The sequence below is a fragment of the Carcharodon carcharias genome, chromosome 6 (genome assembly GCF_017639515.1).
Source record: "Carcharodon carcharias isolate sCarCar2 chromosome 6, sCarCar2.pri, whole genome shotgun sequence".
In the NCBI taxonomy this organism is placed as follows: Eukaryota; Metazoa; Chordata; class Chondrichthyes; order Lamniformes; family Lamnidae; genus Carcharodon; species Carcharodon carcharias.
In genome coordinates, this window is record NC_054472.1 from 25,492,740 (window position 1) to 25,509,797 (window position 17,058).

The window sequence follows — 17,058 nt, forward strand, 5'->3', positions numbered from 1 at the left end:
GTGCCTGTTTTCAAAGCCTGAGGAAATTGGGCTCCCCTGAGGGGGGGGGACTGTTTGGCCTACTGTGATCAGGATTTGCTAGTATGAATGCAACTTAAAAAGTGATCACCATCAAAAAGGGATGTTTATTAAAAAACAAGTTACAGGTTGGTTTTGATGTGGATCCAGGAGCTCCACAGCAATTTTGGTAGCCACAATTGCACCTTCCCCATGGTTCTCCCCACCCTAAAAAGGACTTAACAGAGACTGCTGCTGGCTGGATAAGGTGCCCAAAGCACAAGGTGAATTACCTGTGGAGGTGTTTTTGGTGCCTGTGAAGGTGTGCCGTATTGAGATGAGGCCTGATGCAAAATTTTAGACCAATCAAAAAGGCAATTCTGACAACAGAGCACTCCTGCATTAGGCTGGCAGTCTAGATTAAATGTTTGTGTCTAAATCCTTTTATACTCTTGCTTTTCCCCATTTCTGTAAGCTCCTCAAGCCCTACATCCAATGCAATGTCCACATCCCCCCCATCCACTTTAGAAAAACTCCAAGGCATTTCATAGAGATCTAGTCTAAAATATTGCGCTGAGCCAAACAGGAACTATTAGGAGGGGTGATTATTTCTTCAGCCAGAAATTTTCACCTTGTTCAGCAGACCCTTTCAGCTTTTTCCATTATTCTCCCTCAGGCCTCTAAGCCTCTCTAGGTCTTTTTGTTGCGAACTGCCAGTGACATTGGCCACCTTAATTTCTCTGCATCCCTCACTCGTTCAAACCTATCACCCTTTGAACTTGCAGCACTCTGGTCTCTTAAGGTCCAACTCTAGCATTGTCATCAAACCTGCTGATAAGAGTGGTGCTGTTTCTGTCCGGCATATCACCCTCGACCTAGCAAAGGCCAAACGCCAACTCTTTTGACAGTTCTTCCTACATCCCCAGACCAAGACCCCACCACCTAACATCAAGCCATTGTTTCTAGGACTGTCACTGACCTCAAATCCTTTGGAGATCTTCTCTCCACAGACTCCCAACTCTGAACAGCCTGCTTTTACCTTTGGGTTCCCTCAAGGATCTATCCTCAGGCCTTGCTATTTCTTATCTACATCAGTGACATCATCTGGGTACACATATGTATACAGGCGACATCCAGCTCTAGCACACCATTACCCTTCTCAACCCTTCCACTATTTGTTTTGTCACACGACTTGTCAGTTTTGAAAAAAACAGAAATTTCATCCAACTAATATTGGGAAGACCAAAGCCATTGTCTTTGGTCCCTGCCACTCTGTTCCCTAGCCACGAGTTCAAACCTTATTCCTGGCAACTGTCTGAAGTTGAATCTTTTGAGACTGTTTGCAACCCTTATGACATATTTCAATTCAACAGTATATTGGCTCCACCATCCAACATTAACCTTCTATTTCCGTAACACTACCCAACTCCCTTCTGCCTCAGCTCATCTGTTGTTGAAACCCTGATCTGTTCCTTTGTTACCTCTAGATTTGACCATTCCAATGCTGTCCTGGCTAGCCTCCCACTTTCCAAGAGCTCATTCAAAACTCTGTTGCTCATATACTAACTCACACAAAGTCCCATTTACCCATCACTCCTGTGCTTGGACTACATTGGCTCCTGATCCTGTAACGTCTTGATTTTAAAATTCCCGTGCATTTTCAGTGTCTCCGTAGCTTTGCCGCCACCACCACCATTTCTGTAATCTCCTCCACCCCTCCAAGTTCTCTGTGCTTCTTAATTCTGACCGCTTGCACATCTGATTTTAATCATTTATTCATTGCCAACTTCAGCAGCCTGGGCCCTGAGCTCTTGGAATCCCCTCCCTAATTCTCTTCACCATTAGTATGCTCCTTAAAGCCTATCTCTTTGGCCAAGCATTTAATCATCTGTTGTAATATCGCATGCATCTTGGTGTCAAATTTTGTTCAATAATACTCCTGGTAAATGCTTTGGGACATTTTACTACATTAAAGGCAGGAGGACATGCCAGGATTAGCACCAGGCATACCTAAAAATGAGGTGTCAAGCTGGTGAAGCTACAACACAGAACTACTTGTGTGCCAAACAGCATAAGCAGCGAGTGATACTTAGAGCTAAGTGATCGACAGAGCTAAGTGATCCCACAGCCAACGTATCAGATCTAAGCTCAACAGTCATGCCAGATCCAGTCGTGAATGGTGATGGACAATTAAACAACTCACTGGAGGAGGAGGCGCCACAAATATCCCCGTCCTCAATGGTGGGGGAGCCCAGCACATTAGTGTAAAAGATAAGGCTGAAGCATTTGCAACAATCTTCAGCCAGAAGTGCCAAGTGGATGATCCATCTTGGTCTTCTCTGGAGGTCCCAGCATCATAGATGCCAGTCTTCAGCAAATTCGATTCACTCCATGTGATGCCAAGAAACGGCTGAAGGGACTGGATACTGCAAAGGCTATGGGCCCTGACAATATCCTGGCAACAATACCAAAGACTTGTGCTCCAGAACTTGCTGCACCCCTAGCCAAGCGGTTCCAGCAAGGTATAACACTGGGATCTACCTGGCAATGTGGAAAATTGTCCAGGTATGTCCTGTACACAAAAAGCAGGACAAATCCAACTCAGCCAATTACTGCCCCTTCAGCCTATTCTCGTATATCAGTGAAGTGATGGAAGAAGTCATCAACAGTGCTATCAAGTGGCACTTGCTTAGCAATAACCTGCTCATTGACGTTCAGTTTGGGTTCCATCAGGGCCACCCAGCTCCTGACCTCATTGCAGCCTTGGTTGAAACATGGACAAAAGAGCTGAACTTCCGAGGTGAGGTGAGATGACTTCCCCCTTGACACCAAGGCAGCATTTGACTGAGTGTGGCATCAAGGAGCCCTAGCAAAACTGGAATCAATGGGAATGGGGGGGGGTGGTGGTGGCAGGAAAGCTCTCTGCTGGTGGGAGCCACACCTGGCACAAAGGAAGATGGTTGTAGTTGTTGGAGGTCAATCATTTCATTTCCAGGACATCATTGCAGGAGTTCCTCAGGGCCTAGGCCCAACCATCTTCAGCTGTTTCATCAATGACCTTCCTCAAATCATAAGGTCAGAGGTGGGAATGTTCCTGGAAAAACTCAGCAGGTCTGACAGCATCTGCAGAGAGAGATACAATAGACCAGTTAGCTTGATGTCTTTCGTGGGAAGGTGTTAGAGTCGATCATTAAAGAGGTTATAGCTGGGAACTTAGAGAAACAGAAGGAAGAGTCAGCATGGTTTTGTGAAAGGGAAATCATGTTTAACCAATTTATTAGATTTCTTTGAAGGAGTAACATGTGCTGTGGATAAAGGGGAGTCTGTAGATACTGTACTTGAATTTTAATTTCTAGAAGGCATTTGATAAGGTGCCACATCAAATGTTATTGAGGAAAATAAAAGCTTATGGTGTAGGGGGTAACATATTGGCCTGGATAGAGGATTGGCTGGCTGGCAGAAAACAGAGTGTGTGCATATATGGGTCTTTGCCCGATTGGCAGGATGTGACTAGTGGAGTCCTCCAGGGGTCTGTGCTGGGGCCTCAACTTTTTACAATTTATATCATTGACTTAGATGAGGGGGAGCGAAGGCATGGTAGCTAAATTTGCAGATGACACAAAGATAGGTAGGAAAGTATGTTGTGAAGAAGACACAAGGAGTTTGCGGATGGATATAGATAAGTTGAGTGGGTGGACAAAAATCTGGCAGATGGCGTATAATGTGGGAAAATGCGGAGTTTTTCACTTTGGCAAGAAGAATAAAAAAGCAGAGTACTGCTTAAATGGAGAACTGCAGAATTCCAAGTTGCAGAGGGATCTAGGTTTTCTCATGCAAGAGTCACAAAATGTTAGTATGCAGGTACAGCAGGTAGTCAAGGCGGCTAACAGAATGCTATCCTTTATTACGAGAGAAATTGAACATAAAAGTACGTTATGCTTCAGTTATACAGGGCATTGGTGAGACCGCATCTCGAATACTGTGTGCAGCTTTGGCCTCATGATTTAAGGAAGAATACAAGTGCATTGGGGGTGGCTCAGAGGGAGTTTACTTGTTTGATACCTGGAATGAGTAGGCTGTCTTGTGGAGAATAGGTTGGACAGGCTGGACTTGTTTCCACTGGAATTTAGAAGATTGAGGGGTGACTTGATTGAAGTATATAAGATCCTGAATGGTCTTGACCACGTGAACATGGAAAGAATGTTTTCTCTTGTGGGTAAGTCCAGAACTTTTAAAATTAGTGGTCACCTTTATTGGACAGAGATGAGGAGAATTTTTTTCTCTTAGAAGGTTGTGCGACTTTGGAACTCTGCCTCAGAAAGCAGTGGAAGTGGGGCCACTGAATATTTTTAAGGCAGAGGTAGATCGATTCCCTTGCTTAACAAGAGTCAAAGATTATCAGGGGTAGATGGGAATGTAGAACTTGAAACACAAACATATCAGCCAAGATCTTACTGAATGGCAGAGCACGCTCAAGGGCCGAATGGTCTACTTCTGCTCCTATTTTCTACGTTCGTTTATAAATACTCACCACTTGCCTGGATGAGTGCAGCTCCAACAACACTCAAGAAGCTGGACACCATCCAGGACAAAGCAACCCACTTGATTGGCACCCCATCGACAACTGATGCACAGTGGCAGCAGTGTCTATCATCCACAAGATGCACTGCAGGAACTCAAGTCTCCTTACATAGCACCTTCCAAACCCACAACCACTTCCATCTAGAAGGACAAGGGAATAACACCACCTGGAAGTTCCCCTCCAAGCCACTCACCATCCTGATTGGAAATATATCGTGGTTCCTTCACTGTCACTGGGTCAAAATTCTGGAACTCCCTCCCTAAACAGTGTGGATGTACCTACACCACATGAACTGCAGCGGTTCAGGAAGGCAGCTCACCATCACCGTCTCAAGGGCAATTAGGGATCGGCAATAAATGTTGGCCTAGCCAGCAACACCCACATCCCATGACAAATAAACAAAAAATAAATGCAGGTTGTTGGTTAAAATGCAAATAAGCTAGCATTAATGTTGTTTCCCAAAGGTTGTAAAAAGTAAAAATATATTAGCTCATTGCGACAATTGTTAAATGCTTCACGCTAAGTCTTGAGTGGTCTAAGATCCCAGATGTTTGGTAGGGGTTTTCAGGCATAAGCCTACTTGATCCTCTAACATGGAGAAGTAGAGCAACCTCTATGTTGTATTGCACAAAGGCAAGTTGTATTGATTGAATTAGGTGAATCCAAGCCTAGCCACTGCTCTGCATGTTAACTCACTATCTATATAACAAGGCACTTTAATAATTCACATCCAACCTTCCACACCAAATTTTTCCTCAGTCAGCCTTTGAAAACACTGATGCAGAACATGAAGGCACAAGCAAAACATAACATTCACTTTGTTCCTCAAAGCGCTGCACTGTTACACCTGTTTTGCTGTGCCATCATAAATAGCTACTGGGCAGCAAGTCAATTATGACATGCAAAAGGCATGGGATCCATTAATAGGATGTTCAAAAACAGCAAACCCCAATACAGTACCTACAGTAGAAAACAGCCTGGCATTTACTATATGTCACCCTTTGTTCTAAAAGCAGCGCTGAAGATTGGGTGTTTTTCCCATTTAGTCTGAAATCTATTCAATGCATGGTTTCAAAATAACATTGGCTATGAAGATAGAAAGATTTCTTTCTCAACAAAATTCAAGAGGTGGCCTTTGGTTACATTTACTGTAAACTGTCCAGTGAAGTTTTGTTGTAATGAACATGTACATGAATCGCAATGTTATGATCTTTTTTCAAAAAGGTTTTGGTGTCTTAATATCTTATGAGTCACAGAAGTGATGCTTACTGTTTCAATGATTCATTCTGCCTATTCAGGAACTGTGTTGTGAATAAACACCTGCTGTTTGCGACTTCCTTGTTCACGAGTTCACTTACCCATGCTTTTTACTTAGTTGACAGCATCACCCATCGCGTGAGCAATGCTTGCTTATCCGTGGTTTCTCCTCTTTCCCTTTCCAGGGGAGATGGCAGTCATTACGGAGCGTCCGGAGCTCCAGCAAAGCTCTACTCAATTTAAAATCTTCACTAACATCTAACCTAACTCTGTGCCTGTGTGTTTTATAAACCTGTCCCCCTAATTTTCCCATCCCTATAGTTCTTAACTAACCCTTTAGAAGGAATTCAAGGAATCCATGCACGTTGCATGCTTTGGTAACCTCTTGCAAAGAGTGATGACACTATGCTCAGAGGTTTCCCCATCTGTCCTATACAGCTACTGCATCACATTTTTGCTAGAGAGTCCAGTACTGCTCTTGCACAGGTGGAACAGATTTAATTGAATCCCATTCAAAATCATGTTCCCACTTTGTGATTTTGCTGTTTACTAAGTATCATGGGAACGTAACCCCCCCCCCCAAGACTTCACTGTAATCACCAAGGAGGACTTAAATTTGAAGATCGATACCATAACTTTCTATGCATTTCCCCTGCAGACGTTCAGAATTGTTGACTAAAAGGTCAGCTTATTCTCAAATAAGTGAATTATTATGGATTACAGAAAACAAAGATGCTTTGATGTCTAAGAGAAATGTCTTATTTTGCTTCAGTATCACCTTCTCCTCATCCTCTCCCACAAAAAAAGACATACACACAAATTAGAACAGAAAACAAACCATGTTTTCTGGACTCACCATCGTATGTGTAGTAGGTTCCATCTTTGAACACCAACACGGCAGGAAGTTCTTGGACAGAGACATCCTAGTGGGAAAGCATCATCACAAATGCTTACAAACTGTTCAAAATGTTTTGGTTTAGAAATCAGGATTTTTACATGATAACTAAGGGATCTATAGTAAGATATAATTTCAAAATAATCCATACTTCAGTTATATTATATTGATACAGGGAAAACAGCTAGTCAACTTTGCTAAAAGCAAAATACTGCAGATGCTGGAAATCAGAAACAAAAACAGAAAACGCTGGAAAAACGCAGCTACCATTAACACCTCCTTTGTTCTTTTGTTCATGACATCTTTGGCAATCTCTCCTTTGCCCCACTTATTGCTGGCCTTCTATCCAGCTTCACCTGATCCAGCCCCCTTAAACAGTATAAATTTCATCATATTTTTACTTCTCTTTAGCTCCGAAGAGTCATATGGACTCGAAACGTTAACTCTGTTTTTTTCTCCACAGATGCTGTTAGACCTGCTGAGTTTATCCAGCATTGTCTGTTTTTGTGAGCAAGATTCTTCAGCCTGACAACAGCAGTTCTTTATTAACTTAGATATACAAAGTATCTCTTCCCTTTCCAGATGTTCCTATCTATCTCGACCGTTGTTTTTTTTTGAAGAATGGCATAGTCACAGCCTCGAATTAATATTGCAAGCTTTTAAAATCAACTCGGGGGAGTGGGGGGGGGGGGGGGGGGGGGGGGGGGGGGGGGGGGGGGGGGAGGAGGAGGAGGAGGAAATATCTAAAATTCATAGCCAAGTCTCCACAGCAGCTCCTTTGTGGCTGGCTTGTGGTGCTGGGGCTAGGGCAACAGCGCCGGTGAGAAGGGAACCTCAGAGCTAGGGCAACAGTGCAAAGTGGGGTCATGGCAGCACAGATTGAAGGTTGACACCTCAACTAGCACTAATTCCTGACAGTGCCAATGATTGTTCCTCTACTCCTAACCCCTTGTATATAGACTTCAAAATCAAATAAGTGCTATGGTGCTGCAGAATCATTGGGCAACTGGGCAAGCTTGAGGATCCCCTCGGAAAAGGTGGCAGTGAAACACTGACAGAGGGGTGCGCTCCTAATCCCTTGCATTATGTTTAAGTAGACATTGAGGAAAGCCAGCGTGGATTCATTATGTGAAAATCATGTCTAACTAACTTTCTGGAGTTTTTTTGAGGAGGGAACAGAGAAGGGTAACAGTGCTTTGTGGCCTGCAAAATTCCATCATTTCACAAAGAGCATTCAAATTACTGAGAAATCCATCTAAATATTTTCCACTTGCCAGATACGGAGAACAGCAGACTTAGTTCAGGAATCTCCCAATGTGAATAAGATAGTGCAGGAGTTTAACCAACAAAAACCACAATGCACTGGCAAATGGAGCAGAGTAGGTAGAATCTCAGTCCCCAGTGACAAGATTACACCACAAGTCCCAATGAACTACATACAGCTCAGTTGGCCAATTATCATCAGCACCATCAAGTACTAGAAGACCTCCCTGTGCAGTCTGCCACAGAAATCTATTCAGATTCAATCTTGTGTACCTGTCATATCACTTGTGGAAAAACTCAACTCACCCAAGAGACACCCAACACAACACTCTCAAAGAAGAATAAGCAATAATCAAAAGTAGTTAATACACTGGCCACACGGATGATCAGGATTCTATTAATGAACAGAAGCAACTTGGGGGGTGGAGGGGATGACATATCATGCCACCTTCAAAGAAATTAATAAATTATATAGGTTCCTAGACTTTATAAATAGATACATAGGGTACACAAGCCATTAAATTATGCTAAACTGATATGAAACACCAATTAAGCTGTAGCTGGAATACGGTGTTCAATTCCGCACACCACAATTTAGGAAGGACATGAAAGCTTTGGAGAGATTTACTAAAGTTCCAGGGATAAGCAATGACAGTTACAAGGAAGATAGAAGCTGTTCCCCTCTGGGCAAAGAGGCCAAGAGGAGAATTGATACAAGTGTTTAAAATCAGCAAGAATTTATTTAGAGTAAATAACAAAAAAAACCTTTTCCAATGGCTGAAGTGTTGATAACCAGAAGGCAGAGATTAATGCTGATTGATAAAAGAACCAGAGCCAACATGAAGAAAGACTTGATTATGCAAGTGGTTAGAATTTGGAAAGCACTACCTAATCAGATGGGGGAAATAGATTCAATTGCAGGATTCAAAAAGGAATTCAATGAATATTTGAAGAAAAAATTGCTGGGATATGGTGAAACCGCAGGGGAGTGAGACAAACTGTTATACTCCTGATATCCAGTCGGTGAAGGAAGAATCCAAAGCCAGTCTTTACTTGGGATAGATTTATTCACAGAGTGAAACATCACAGATATTTATCTCCTGACTCCACTCCAACTCTTGTGTCAGTGTCTCTTTTTTTGTGCTCAAGTAGAAATCCAATCAATGCACCCTACCTTCATCAATTGATACAATTAACTCTTTGAAAGAATAGACACAGGCTAAATGGGCTAAACAATGTCTTTCTGTCCTGTATAATTTTATGATTTTATGTACAGTTCAATGACAAGGTCCTTAAAGCATCTTTAGGTTACGATGTCCATAGCTGAGGAATTCTGCATTTCAGTGTTATCAGATTCCAACTCCTGCAAGCTTTTGCCATCAACATCAGTGCATTTCATTATCATTAAGCCATCTGATGTACATGTAATTAACTGAAATTAAAACTGGAATAATTATGGAAAGCCAATATTGAAAAGGGCTGAAAAACTGTTTCAACAGACTAAACAAAAGAGATAATGCTGCTCGAGTGAGTAAAAGAAAGGTAGATATAGCACCTTTCACAACCATCGGACGCCTCAAATCACTTTATAGATGAAAGGGTATCTCAACCGCTAATGTTTCTCTCCAGAGATGCTGCCTGACCTGCTGAGTATTTCCAGCATTTTTCTTTTTACACCAGGGATAACTCCTCTGCTCATCTTAGAAATAGTGCCAACGGATCTTTTACATCCGCCAAAGCAGGTGGAGCCTTGGTTTAACCTCTCATCCGAGAGACAGCACCTCCACTGGAATGTCAGCATTGATTTTGTTTTGTACTCAAGCCCTGGAGTGTGATTTGAACCCAGAATCTTGTGATTCGGAGGCGAGCGTGCTATTGACAGAGCCACGGCTGACAGTACGGAAAAGAGTAGACAATAGAGTTCCTTATATGTGGAAGAAACAGGCTAGAAGGACCTAACGGCATTTGCAGCAGAAATAAATAAGACATGTGTCATTTTCAAATTGTAATTGATACATGATAATTAACTTGAAAAAAATTACCTGTGGTAAGGCATCCTCTGAAGCAGAAAAGAAGTAGGTATACACAATCAGTTCTGACGCCACCTCAAAGAACTTTTCCTGGTGGAGAGTAAAATTATAAGAATGCCAAGGGTTAAAACGCAATTCTCGAAAATATTTTTTCCCTCATCATGTAGCTAAGAATCCATACCAAGTTAAAAAAATAGCAAATACGTTTTCCAGATTTACTTAACATTTTATGGCTAATAGTTTTTATTACATGTATTTCTGGTTCTGGGACATAAATCCTGTAGAAAATCTTGAGCATCATCCTCAAAATATAGAAACACGGTCTACATTCAGTTTATTCATATATTTAAAAACAATTTCATTTTTTACTATTTCAATCAAAAAATGAAACATAGATGCTAGAAGTTGAAGAAATCCCTTTGTTCTTTTGCTATGTCATATGTACAGTATAGAAAGAAATCAAAGTTTTGATTTACAAAATTTAAAGCACAGGAGGCCACTTGGGCCAGAATATCAGAACAAATCGATCGTGTCAGCCTGTTCCTGCCCCACGGAACTCAATTCTTGCTATCTTGACTCCATTCTCTCTCCCCTTGTCCGGTCCCTTCCCACCTACATCCGTGATTCCTCTGACACCCTACATCATATCAACAATTTCCAGTTCCCTGGCCCCAACTGCCTCCTCTTCACCATGGACGTCCAATCCCTCCACACCTCCATCCCCACTGGGATGGTCTGATGGCTCTCTGCTTCTTCCTCAAACAGAGGCCTGAACAATTCCCATCCACCAATACTCTCCTCCGTCTAGCTGAACTTGTTCTCACACTGAACAATTTCGCCTTAAGCTCCTCTCACTTTCTCCAAATAAAAAGGTGTGGCTATGGGTACCCGCATGGGCCCCAGTTATGCCTGTCTCTTTATGGGGTATGTGGAACATTCCTTGTTCCGGTCCTACTCCGGCCCCCTCCCACAACTCCTTCTCCAGTACATCGATGATTGCTTCGGTACCGCTTCATGCTCTCATCTGGTCCTGGAAAAAATTATCGATTTTGCTTCCAATTTCCACTCCTCCATCATTTTCACATGGTCCGTCTCTGACACTCCCCTTCCCTTCCTTGACCTCTCAGACTCAATTTCTGGTGATAGACTGTCCACCAATATTCATTACAAGCCTACCGACTCCCACAGCCACCTCAACTACAGCTCCTCACACCCCACTTCCTGTAAGGACTCCATCCTATTCTCTCAGTTCCTTCACCTCCGTCGCATCTGTTCCGATGATGCCACTTTCAAAAGCAATTCCTCTGACATGTCTTCCTTCTTCCTTAACCGAGGTTTTCCACCCACAGTGGTTGACAGGGCCCTCAACCGTGTCCAGCCCATCTCCCGCGCATCCGCCCTCACACCTTCCTCTCCCTCCCAGAACCATAATAGGGTCCCCCTTGTCCTTACTTATCACCCCACCCGCCTCCGCATTCAAAGGATCATCCTCCGCCATTTCTGCCAACTCCAGCATGATGCCACCACCAAACACATCTTCCCTTCACCACATCTGGCGGCATTCCGCAGGGATCGTTCCCTCCAGGACACCCTGGTCCACTCCTCCATCACCTCCTATACCTCAACCTCCTCCCACGGCACCTTCCCTTAGTAAGGAATACTGTAATTCAAGGTAATTCAAAACCTGCCATTCGACAGATGGCATTTGTCACAAGGAACTTGTTATTGACTTCCCGTGTTTTGCATTCCTCGAGCCAAAGAATACCTTGCTGAAAGACCTTGCTCAGGATGGGTACTCCATGTTGGGCACCAAGATGGAAGGCAGGCAGCAGGTGGGTTGAACAAGTCACTATTCAGTGGTAAGCGAGGTGCAGCATGGATGATTTCAACAAGCTTGTGGCTTTTCGTCAGTCACGGACGTGTCGGAGTGTGATGTTTGAGAGGGTAGGAAGCCAGGGTGTTGAGCAGAGTGTTCCAGTTATGATGCGCATTGTTGCATTTAGTTGCATGTCAGCAAGATGTGTGTGTGTGCAACCGCAGAAGGTTCAACACCTGCCCCTTTACTTATCCTCTCCTCACTGACCAAGGGCCCAAACACTCTTTTCAAGTGAAGCAGCATTTCACTTGCACTTCACTCAATTTAGTCCATTGCATTCACTGCTCCCAATGCGGTTTCCTCTATATTGGAGAGACCAAACACAGATTGGGTGACCGCTTTGCGGAACACCTTTGGTCTGTCCGCAAACATGACCCAGACCTCCCTGTCGTTTGCCATTTCAACACACCACCCTGCTCTCATGCCCACATGTCCGTCCTTGACCTGCTGCAATGTTCCAGTGAAGCTCAACGCAAACTAGAGGAACAGCACCTCATCTTCCGACTAGGCACTATACAGCCTTCCGGACTGAATATTGAGTTCAACAATTTTAGATCATGAACTCTCTCCTCCATCCCCACCCCCTTTCCGATCCCACTTTTTCCAATAATTTATACAGATTTTTCTTTTCCCACCTATTTCCATTATTTTAAATGTATTTCCATCCATTGTTTTATCTCTACCTTTTAGCCTATTTCGATCCCTTCCCCCCACCCCAGCCCCACTAGGGCTATCTGTACCTTGCTCATCCTGCTTTCTACCCTTAATGTCACCTATTATCACATTCCTTAGATAATATCTCCACCTTCAACACCTTTGTCCTTTTGTCTATGACATCTTTTGGTTATCTCCACCTGTCACTGGCCCTCTATCCAGCTCTACCTGTCCCACCCTCCCCCTTAAACCAGCTTATATTTCACCTCTTTTCCATTTTTCCTTAGTTCTGTTGAAGAGTCATACGGTCTTGAAATGTTAACTGTGTTCCTCCCCGCAGATGCTGTCAGACCTGCTGACATTTTCTAGGTATTTTTGTTTTTGTTTTGTTTTCTAGCATCTACAGTATTTTGCTTTCATATCAGAACGAGCTGTTAGAGAAGCCAAAAACAAATTGCAGTGCCCTATTTCTTCTCCATAATTGTTACTTATTCTGTGCATCGGTCTAGCAAAGGTCATCACACACACACACACATATCTTGCTGACATGCAACTAAATGCAACAATGCGCATTATAACTGGAACACTCTGCTCAACACCCTGGTTTCCTGCCCTCTCAAACATCACACCCCCACACATCCGTGACTGACAAAAAGCCACAAGCTTGTTGAAGTCATCCTCGCTGCACCTCACTTACCACTCCATGGTGACCTGTTCAACCCACCTGCTGTCTGCCTTCCATCTTGGTGCCCAACATGGAGCACCCATCCTGAGCAAGGTCTATCAGCAAGGCATTCTTTGGCTCGAGGAATGCAAAACACGGGAAGTCAATAACAAGTTCCTTGTGACAAATCCCATCTGTCGAATGGCAGGTTTTGAACTACCTTGGTGACAGTAGTCCTTACTAATACATTCAGGACAGGACAGGACAGGACAGGACAGGACAGGCCAGGACAGGCCAGGACAGGCCAGGACAGGCCAGGACAGGCCAGGACAGGCCAGGACAGGGTCCCTATGCAGCTTATCTCCAGTGCTGGGGCCTTAATAAAAGCCCATTCAGCACTTGTAGAAAGACACAAACAATGCTGCACATTGCCAAAAAACATCCCCTCCACAGATAATCCACAGACAGGGTGGTGGACTAAAGATCTTAAACTCAGCAAATGAGGAGGCTGTCGCCTGGCTTTGGGGATTTCCATTCGCTAAATAAATAAAGTGCTTTTCTGTCAGGTGTATGCGCCCCATTTCTGGATTTTCCTCCCAAACTGTATTACTTCTAATTTATTCACATCAAATTGCATCTGTCATCTATTAACTTAATCACTCCACTACCTACATCTTCCTGATGTCTTTTACAGTTTCCTTGCTGTGCATCAAACACTTTTGCCTTGTCTGCAAATTGCGAGACTGCACTCTTTGTATCCAGTCCAAATAAATTATTTGTGACAAAAGTGGACCTAGCGCTGATCTTTGTGGTACATCATCCAAACCTTTCCAGTCCAAGCAACAACCATTTATCTAAACTTTGTTTCCTGATGGCTAGCCAAATTTCTAACTCTCAATTACATTTTCTCTTATGCCATATATTTGAATTTTTCTAACAAGCCTCTTGTGAGATAGCTTATCTTTTCGAACAAGTCTCTTAAAACCCATATGCATTGCTTCCGTTATATTCCCTTAAACAACTGGGTACTTCTTCAAAGTAACTTGCATTCTAAATGGTTAATTTTATATTGCATTATAGATTCTAAGAGCATTTCTATAATTGGCCTTAGGCTTTCAGGTCTATGCTTACATGGTTTATCTTTCTCTAACAAGTGCTACTTTGGCTACTCTGGAGTCAAAAGGCGCAATTTGCATACTTGAAAAATTGTGGTCAGACCGTCTGCTATCTTCTCTGTGACTTCTTCCAGCAGCCCAAGGTCAATGGCTGTAAGTAACTTATCTACTTCCCATCCTCTCACTCACATGCGCCAGGATTTTTTTGTGGTTTTCCTCCTGATTGGCTGGCGTAAATTTGGTGGAAGATTAGATGAAGCTTCATTTCCATCTGTATTTGAGACACTCTCCAATCATCCAGAGTTATGGTAGCCAATCAGCAGAAATAACTCAAGCTAGTTCTATGTTTAAAATACACTTATTTTCAAACCTTCAATGGAGATTCACCACCAACATACACAAAGAAAACCGGATGCCTTTTTTGCCAATGGTCAAACAGCTGCTGAGTGGAAAGTGATCTGACCAGCGGCCTATTAATAAAAACAAATGAAAAACAATTAAGCATCAAGTTCACAAACTATGATCAAATGCATATTTATTGTTGTTTCTACATGTCAACACCCATTCTTTAGTCAGTAGTAACTTGACTGCACAATGACATGTTGGCCTTTGATCCAGTAGAGTACAGTAAGGAAAATTTGTAGTTTCTTTAAAAAGATCTGTGGAATCTGTAATTTTAAGAGTTTGCATTAGTTCTAAAGGGATCAATTGCAATTTTCTTGGGTAATAAGAATTACTGGTCCAGGTAACCTGGCAACCCTTGACCTGGAAACAGCACCAACAGAAAGGAAATTAAGATCAGGAGCCATTTGACTGGCAGGCACAAAGGAGAGCTGCAGCCACAAAACAGAGATACAGGCAGAGCAGCTGGAGAGAGAAGGGCCAGATGCATCCACTCCTCTAAACAGAGAAGTTAAATGAAGAGACCAATCAGGTAGCAAAGTGTCGGTACCAAGACAACAAGAGCCAGATTACAAACCAATAATTCATAAAAGAGAGAAAATAGACAGACAGAAGGAGGAATACACTAAATTCCTGTGAGAAGCAGCAAATCACTTAAGGAAGAAGTCAGCTTTTCTGATTGGCAGAGACAAGAGCTCTTAGGGGAAATGTGTGAGCTGGCTAAAAAAAAAATCTAAAACCTGGAAAGCTGTGTAAACACTAAAGAGCTGGGTGTTTTCCTAGGAGTGGCCAAACCACGAACCAAGGTATTATTCGTTGGTCAGTTGAAAAAAAAACTCTGGAAAGCTATACCATCAGGACTGTTGTGACCTGGGAAAGACAGGTTTCGTAAAAAGTGTGCCTTGCTGATGATAATCACACCTGTGAAACTCAGAGGTGAAAGTTGGATAGGACTCCTGACCTACCTTGCGTGAATAAGGAACAGCATACTGTGGAACTTTAGTGCCATACATGCTGAAGGGGAATGATTGTGGTTATGTGAGATGCATCTTTATTGTATTGACAATTTAAAGTGAAATTCATACTTTTTTAATTGAATTATCATTTGCCCGTTAATTCATGTTCAATCTACATTGATTCTGATTCAGGTCAAAGTAGAAGTTACAAAAAGTGGAATTCTGATGGTAATTTCTTCATTTAGGGGTTATTCAGTAAATTTGGCTACTTTGGTTTACAGTTCCACATGGAATTTGTAACAATGAACATAAACAACTTTCAGATAGATCTCTGCAAACTCTCCTAATGCAGCCAATATTCTGGTTGGTATGCATTTCCTCTCTTCTCATTTCACAACTCTGTCAATAAACATGGCTACTTTATGGTGTAATGGCCTGCAAATATAATACACAAATTCAGCCAGACCGCCTACAAAACCTGTGCAAATCAACAAGATTGAAAAAAAACTGCAAATATAATTACCTCTGTTCCCCTGAATTTTATGTCTGGGTGTCAATTGAATTATGGATAGAAAGATGTCAACTAGTATGGCTTGGTATAAAATAAAAGCTATAGTCCACGCACAAGAGTGATGCAGAGGGAAAAAAATCATTATAATAGAAACTAATTGAATATGATAAACTAAAAGTGTGATGCAGTTGTACAACACACACAGGATTAAGCAAATAGATGTGCATGAATAAAAGGAAAATGCAAAGTGAAGAGAAATCCCTTGGTACCCAGACATTACAAACCAATATTTAAAAAAGAATGGATAAAACAATGAACACGGTTGCATCAAATCTTTCATAGGTCTTTTCAAAATCAAGCATGCCTGAAAACCAAGAGCACAGGAAAAATAAGCCAGTCCTTCTATTATCCATCTGTCAGTGCTACCTTCTGTGACATGTCTTCTTAAGAGCATTGGTAGTAACATGGTAGTGCCGCTGGCGAGAGCTCTTACCAAAGGTGACAAAAAGTGGATAGTGGCACTGATCTGCCAAGCTGCCAATAGTGATATATAAAAGCAGCTTGTGCCTGTGGAATGCAGATTAGGGAAGGGGTTTGCATGTGCAGCTCCCCGTTGCGTTGAATCCACATTGCAATATAAAACGCTGCAGGTTCAAGATAACAAAAAACTGGTATAATTACTGAGCTTCCAGAGCAGTTCCGTAACATATTTCCTGTACTTAATTTAACAAGGCAACACAGATTAAGACTTGTAATTTTTGATGCCTGTCATGAAGCTATTAGTGTACAAAAGGCAGCTGCAAGCCTCCCAACGGTCTCCACAGGAACCAAAGTGAAAAGAACCTCATTTTGAACT

The 17,058-nt window shown here is 42.5% G+C and overlaps 1 protein-coding gene across 1 annotated transcript in view; it reads right to left on the minus strand.

The window, feature by feature from the left end:
- The window catches only part of LOC121278666 (protein disulfide-isomerase TMX3-like), a 141,173-nt gene that overhangs the window by 47,125 nt on the left and 76,990 nt on the right, over positions 1-17,058 (minus strand). The window contains exons 7-9 of the mRNA XM_041188978.1: positions 14,704-14,803; positions 10,037-10,114; positions 6,693-6,759 (exon numbers count right to left, since the gene is read on the minus strand). Of these exons, the coding sequence (XP_041044912.1) occupies positions 6,693-6,759; positions 10,037-10,114; positions 14,704-14,803 (245 nt within the window). The remainder of the gene's footprint in view (positions 1-6,692; positions 6,760-10,036; positions 10,115-14,703; positions 14,804-17,058) is intronic.